A 7,612-nucleotide genomic window follows, 5' to 3' on the forward strand; every position below is an offset into this window, starting at 1 on the left:
CCAGGTCTGGGATCCGTAAGTAAGTACAGGGAGTACATATTCATTATATAATAAATTCCTTAAAATAATAATTTCTGAATATTTTTTAAAACGTAACTCGCTATTGAAAAAAAATATTGTTTTTTACACGACGGACGATAAAATTGCATTATCGTCTCCCGAAATTATCTTTTCAGTCGACGATAAAATACCATTTTATCGTCTTGTATAAAAAATAACTATTATTAACATTAGCAAATTTTGCAACTGGCTATAATATAACAACTGGCGTACTTAAATTTTGGTTAAACGTCTGCTACTCCTAAGAACGGATTGCACCATTCTTTAAGTGCCCTGTCCTCGCAGAACGTTGGCTACCATCAATGACACTTGTATTTTATTCACGGCTATTCTAAACAGAGTGTTGGTATTTACTCCGTACAACTCCCGCAAGTTCTTCAACCAGGAGTCCTTCTTCTTCGAGCTGAGCATCTCCCTTCTATTTTGCCTTGCATGATGTTCTGCAATAGCTGGTATTTTTCCTGTCTCATAAGATGTCCAAAGTATTCTATTTTTCTGGTCTTTATGCTTTATATAATCACGATACTCGTATTCAGCATCTCCAACACTCTGATGTTACTAATTTTGTCCACTCATGATATCCTTGAAATTCTCCTGTAACACCACAGTTCGAAGGCTTCTATTTCAGCTGATCAGCCCATTGAGTTTGGAATAAAGTGACTTTTTTGTGCCGATCGATACAATAGTTAAAAGTAAAATTACAAATATTAAATTTGAATAAAAGTCAATAGGTAAATTAAATCTAAAAAAAAAATAATCTCTAAAAAAGTCTAAAAGTTAAAATTGATCAATTTTAGTTTACTGTTTTTCTCACACCAACCAAGAGCATTAATCATAACATTGAACACATATTATTTTACTCTCAAATCAAAACGAAATACAAGAATATTCTCGTCATTCCCTCCAGACATTTTTTTTTCTCTAAACCCTCCCTTCACCCCAATTCCTCTCCCTTCCAGACGTTTACCCCCCCCCCTCCCACTCTTTTTCATCCACCAAAAAGCGGAAAAAAGAAAAGAAAAATGGCGTCCGACTTCGCTACTCCCCATTTCTCGCAGTAGTTTTCGTCGTCATCAAAAAGGAGCTCCCGTTCCAGAACCCCCCGGGGATTAGGGGAAGAGATGGGAGCGAGGGGGAGTTGTCGGGGGGAGAGCTGCCGTTGGCCCGAGTAATTGGAGCCGGTCGTCTGCCGACTGAGGATGAAAATCGCTCCCCCTCGAAAAAGGGGGACAGGAAAGGGAATAAAATGGGGTGGATACAGAGGGTAGGGTGGGGAAAAAGCGATTTGAAACCCGCTTTTTATGAGGGCTAGGTGAGTTATTCGAGAGGCTGGGATGGAAGTAAGGAGTGTTTTCTTTTGCTTTCGAAGGATCTCGAAGAAGTTTTTTTAGGTTATATCTAAAGGAAAAACGTCTTTTTTATTTAGAAGGTTGTAATGAACTTAGTAAATATCCCAATTATCGTCACATTAAGGGAATATATTAGTTCAGTGATCCATAAAATCCGAATTATTAGTGTAAGGCTTACAAGAAAATTAAAGATGCCACTAGGGGACATTTTAATTCCAAATTTGAATAAAACTTTAGTAATTTGACTGACGTTTTTGATTATTTTCAAGAAAAACTAAAAAAAACTCAGCTCTCACCTATATCGTCACTAGCTTGTCCCAATTTTCGTCATATTTATAGATGTGTCATTTCACACAAAAACCATTGTTTTTTACAAGATTTTATTTAGAAATTGCAAACATTCCAAAAAACTCAATAATAATAACATAAGTATTATTAGTGAATACAACGTATTAAACATCTTTATAAAATAGAATAAACAAAAAACAGTAAAATCATATTAGCAAATAAATATTACTAACTCTTAATTTGAAAAATTGTTTTTGCTTTGGCATACCAGGTACACTATAAACACCTCTTTTGTTTATTTTTTTTTAATTTTTGTTACAATATTACTTTTAAAATAGTCCAAAGTGTCTTCAGAAGTCGCAGTCTGATATTTCGCATTTTTAAAATCGTCGGTAATTTACAGGACCAATTATGCCTATAAATATGGCTTACATCTCTAATGGCCTAAATTTTGTCACAGTTACCATATTATGCTGCTTTAGGAAGTCCTAGGAAGAAGACATTCTTAATATCAGGGCTACAGGTCCAATCAAAATAACCAAAAGATGAATATATATCTCTCCCTTATTGTGACGTAATTATTTAATAAGGCCAACGTAAGTGCTTTTTGTAATATGAATATCGGCATCCTTCTGTGAGACAGTAGGCACTATGGACTCAGTAAATGTTATTGCAGTAGATTGCTTTCTTTGAATTTTTGTCGATGATTCTATACCTACCCTTAGTGCTTCCACAATATTCTTAGAGTAACTATTAAAAATTACAAAAGAAAATGAGAATAGAAACTAAGCTCGAATCGCAAAAAATCATTAACTAAATGTTTTACGATGACAATTCGTTGGAAAAGTGTGGTTAGATTGTAATTATAGTTCTGTTTTCTATCTGTACAGGGTGTCAACGATAGAGTAAAGTCCATTATCTCATTTGTTTCGAGGTTTGCAAAAAAATATTAAATATAAAAGTTATAGGGATGGTTAAGATACACATTTTAAAATTATTATGGAGTATACAGGGTGCTTCAAAAAAGTGGGGCGAATATAACATATGTTTTTTTTTAAATGCAACATCCTATTTTTTATTTTATTTTTAGATTCTGCTTAAAATTTCATAACTTTTTTACATATGTTATATACCTAAAATTAATAGATTTTGTAATATTTCAATTTGTTTAAACAAATGTTAAATTGCAGTGTGGTAAAAAATTGTCAAAAAAATTGTCAGTGGTGCCATTGTTTCTGAAATTGGAGTACCATAATTTGGTAGGAGAGTTTTATAGAGATGAAAAAAATATACAGTAGAACCCCAATTATCCGAGTCGCAATTATCCGAGCTCCGGATTAACCGATCCAATCTAAAGACCTTGATTATCCGAGGTCGCGCGTCTATGGTCCGTATTAACCGAGCTTCTAAAATATACTATATGTATAAGTATATTTACATATTTCCGTTTAAAATCGTTGGGACGGACAGGGTATCCCCTTGGCTCGTGTGAATGGTTCTCCTTATTTATATTTTTGGACTCTTTTAGCATGTAAATTTGAGTGAATGCAGTTCGTTATTGCGTTCACTACGGAGAAGTAGCATACGTATGTACTCGCATGATTTATCTGGGTGGAGTTCTAGTTAAGTGTATACCAACTGCTTTGTTTAAATTTTCGTTTGTCGTATTATAATGGAACGCAACAAACGTAAAAGAATTCTCGTTTCTATTGAAGATAAATTAAAAGCAATTAGGAGAATTCAAGCAGGAGAGACAATTAAAATTGTTGCACGAGATTATGGGGTAGGTGAGGTAACAGTTGGAGATTGGAACAGAAACCGCACTAAAATAGAAGAATGGTGTATAAAACAAGCCTCTTCGTCGAAGAAAATCAATAAAAAAGGCGACTATGAAAAAGTTAACGAAGATTTATTCAGGTGGTTTACTCAGCAAAGATCAAAAGATGTGTCTCTGTCAGGTCCCATTTTGCAGCAGAAAGCAATAACGATTAGTAAGCAATTTCCAGAGACAGATAGGTTTACCGGCAGTTCTGGATGGAAATGTCCTGTACAAATTTGGATTGGAAACAACGTCTATAGAGAAGAACAAAGTTTATCAGAATTAATGCAAAACTTAAAAGGTTGCGAAAATGTGACAAGACAAGACGTTGATGAATGGGTTACAGCAGATGATTTAGAAGAAGAAATGAATATTGAAGAAATAGCGAAAGCCTTTCGGGAACCTGAAAAATCAGATGACGATAACTATGACGAAGAGGTGGATGAACAGCCTTCCACTAAGATTACCCATCAAGAAGGTTTTGCTTCTCTGGAAACAGCTCTGAGGTATATCGAACAACAATCAGAGGCAACCCCAGCGGATTTGCTTCTTCTTAACAGGTGGAGAAACATGGCAGCGAGAAAAAGAAGATGCAATATGAAACAGCAGCACAGAGATACTTATTTCACTGTTTTATAATGTAGATAGTATCTACATATGTAGGTACTTATGTGTTTACATGTTAATAAACCGTTTAAAGTACGTATTGGTGCTTATTTTTTAATAAATCCGGATTATCCGAGTTTTCAGTTATCCGAGGAGGGTGTCCCCCCCGTTACCTCGGATAACCGGGGTTTTACTGTATATCTAAAGATATTTTAGTTAAATGCTACAGGGTGTTCAAAATATATTTATGAATATCAACTATTTAAAATTAAGAAATTTCAAATTTTTTAAATCGCACACCCTATATATTATCATTTTTTCTGATAGATCTTACAAAACTCTTCAACTTTTATTAAGTATATCATATACCTATTTTTAATAGTTTGCGATTTATTCCAATATTTTCTATTTTTACCCATATTTTTAATACAATTTACGCTATAAAATCATAGTTGCCGTGACAAAAAAAAAATCTATTTATTACTTATCTTTAACAAGTAGGTTAATAATTAGTTACAATTGTTAGTATTAGTTAAGATTAATTAACTTTACTCAAATAAACTAAAATCGCAGTCGTGAATTTCTTGGTGTATTTCTATATTATGGAAGTTGACACTTGGATTTTCCGTCGGTGGGAATAGTCGTAAATTAGGGTAATACTAGATTACCTAATTGTTGAAGACTACTGACATAGGAATTTTCTTCGACATACAGTAAAGTTTTTTTTTCTCATAGTAAGTAATTTTGGTTTATAATTCATTTTGTAAAGCCAATATAACTACTGCCGCAAAACCGTCCCATTACACACTGAAAAAGTTTTCTAGATAATGTATCTTATAGTATTTAGCAAAGTACTATCACAGATAACGATTATATGTTATCTGTGGTACTATGTAATATATAGTACTGAACCAAAAAAATATAATTTTCTTGGCTTGTTGGTATATATCAGTTACATTGACTAATTCATTTTTTTTAGGAGAATCTGTAACTATTATCTCTACCATTTATACTTATTACAACAAATTAAACTAAAATTCAAATTTTGTTCTTAACTTGCTTATCAGACATGAAATTTTGATAAATATTACTTTTTGTCATGGAAACTATGATGTTATGGCACATGGCGTAATTGTATTAAAAATATGGGTAAAAAGAGAAAAAATTGGAATAAATCACAAACTATTAAAAATAGGCATATGACATACTTAATAAAAGTTGAAGAGTTTTGTAAAATCTATCAGAAAAAATGATAATATATAGGGTGTACCATTTAAAAAAATTGAAATTTCTTAATTTTAACTAGTTGAAATTCATAAATATATTTTGAACACCCTGTAGCATCTAACTAAAATATTTTTACATAGGCGTTCTTTTATATCTCTATAAAATTCTCCTACCAAATTTTAGTTGGCCAACTTCAGAAACAACGGCATGTCTGACAATTTTTTATCACATTGCAATCTAACATTTGTTTAAACAAATTTAAATATTATAAAAACTATTAATTTTAGTTTGGTTTGGTCTACCAATCTCAAGGTAGTGGGTTCGAATTCCACACCCGGCATTGCATCAGCCGACTATTTTTATTTAAAATAAAAATACTTTGGTCGACTCAACCTTAAATGAGTACTTGGGATTCACAATCCTGAGGTAATAATAGACGGCTGAAGCGTAGTGCTAGCCACATTACCTTCCTTGTATACCGAACGGCTCTAGTATGGCAAGCTGTACCTTGCTACTCCCAAGGCGTAAAACGCTATATACGGGAGCTATTATTATTATAAATAAAAAAAACCGTTAAAAATAAAAATTTTCCCACTTTTTTGCATTTTTCTCCATGTACCTTAACGAAATTTTGTTAGCAAACCTCAGATTCGAATTCAGCACTCCAAAATACATAATAAATAGAAGAAATTCCCTTTTCCCCCGCGTACCTACAATTCCCCCGCGTACCTACAATTTCACTAGACTGAATAGGCAAAAAATAATGTGTATTAACAAGGTCCTAACGTATTTTTCTTTGTTTCAGGTTTGGTTCCAAAACGCCAGAGCAAAATGGCGACGGATGATGCTAAAGCAGGAGGGCAAATCCGGCGAGAAATGCTCGGGTTCAGAAAGCATCAGCGACATGGAGATGTACGGAGGACCCGGAGGGCCCGCTTCCATCGGCATGCAGCCTCACAGTCCTCCGTTCCTGCTACCGGGTGGCGCTGGAAGCCCGTCCAGTCTAGACTGTTCCTGAGCTCGCGGTGTTGCCGGGTAGTGTCGTGTCTTAAAGATTAATCCCGACTAGGTATTTTGTGGTGTCGGTTTGTAAGTTCCGAATTTCGGTTGTGTAAATTGATATGAAAGTCAAAATTGCTTCAATTTTCTTCTTATAAGTCGTTGAAATTTAATACAAGTTTCTACAAAAAACCAGAATATCTCGTAGATAGAATTCTTCCTAAAAGAACCCCGTTTTTTTTTCGTTGAGAATTTGAATTCAGTTTCACTTATTTCTTTAATATTATGTAAATTTGAACAAAATTTACTAGAATACAGACAAACATCCTATGATTTTCGCGAAAATGAACACAATAAATTGATAATTGACTCTTGTCATATCTATAAATTTATAAATCTCCACAAAATTCCTCGTCTGGAGTGACCTTAAACGGTTATTGGTTAAGTATGGTTGATTGATGCACAGATTAGAAACTTAAGTAAATTATTGAAGTAAAATGAAAAACAATTGTTCCTAATAATAAACTAGAGTAAGTGTATGCTGTATCATCAGAACTAATTGATATCTATCATATCGTAATTTTGTTTGTTTTAAATTATGTTTATAGCTTTGTGGCGGTTTAGTTTCTTAAAAAAAATCTGTGTATTTTGCCACTGAAATTTCAATACTAAGTTTAATTTTAGCAAAAGAAATAGAACATCTTTCTTCGTTTTCAGAAGCAAAAAGCAAAACAAAAAAATAAAGAAAAACTATTTATAATGCCTAAATGTATGATATAGTAATTTATTAATTTTGTGAAACAACAAAAAATATTATAAATCTTAGAAAAAAATATTCTATATACAGACATTTTAAGAATTTTAGTTTTACCTCATTGTGTTTGTATTAAAAAACTAAACTGTTCCAGTAGTAGATAGGTTTAGATATTTTAAAAAGTTTTTCTTTATTCTTTTTGTATCTTTTACCTGACGACGGGAGGAAAAATAGCCTAAAAACTTTTAAGCACTTTTTTGGGTTTAGGCAAATTTATTTACGAGCAAAATGCCACTGACAAGGCTCTTTTCCATTTGAAGGGTCAAGGGGTGTTGGATTCTATCCCTTCCTCCCATCCTTTACCCGAAAAACCTTAGTGGGTACGTAGCCGTAGTCGAGTACGGAGAGAGACAAGATCGGCCGAGTACACAGTGTACACCTCCAAGCGCGCGCTATCCTCAAGTGTTTTGTTCAAGCAAAAAATCAACAGGTACGAGTCCAGAACGGGAA

The 7,612-nt window shown here is 33.4% G+C and overlaps 1 protein-coding gene across 2 annotated transcripts in view; it reads left to right on the plus strand.

Moving 5' to 3' along the window:
• Positions 1-7,423, plus strand: part of LOC115885106 (protein apterous-like) — a 331,311-nt gene extending 323,888 nt beyond the window's left edge. For both annotated transcript variants that reach the window (XM_030903895.1, XM_030903896.1), the window contains exon 8: positions 6,155-7,423. In XM_030903895.1, the coding sequence (XP_030759755.1) occupies positions 6,155-6,367 (213 nt within the window). In that variant the 3' untranslated portion in view covers positions 6,368-7,423. The remainder of the gene's footprint in view (positions 1-6,154) is intronic.
• The last annotated feature ends 189 nt before the right edge of the window (positions 7,424-7,612 follow it).

The sequence above is a fragment of the Sitophilus oryzae genome, unplaced genomic scaffold, assembly GCF_002938485.1.
Source record: "Sitophilus oryzae breed Bouriz unplaced genomic scaffold, Soryzae_2.0 scaffold_374_pilon_pilon, whole genome shotgun sequence".
NCBI lineage: Eukaryota > Metazoa > Arthropoda > Insecta > Coleoptera > Curculionidae > Sitophilus > Sitophilus oryzae.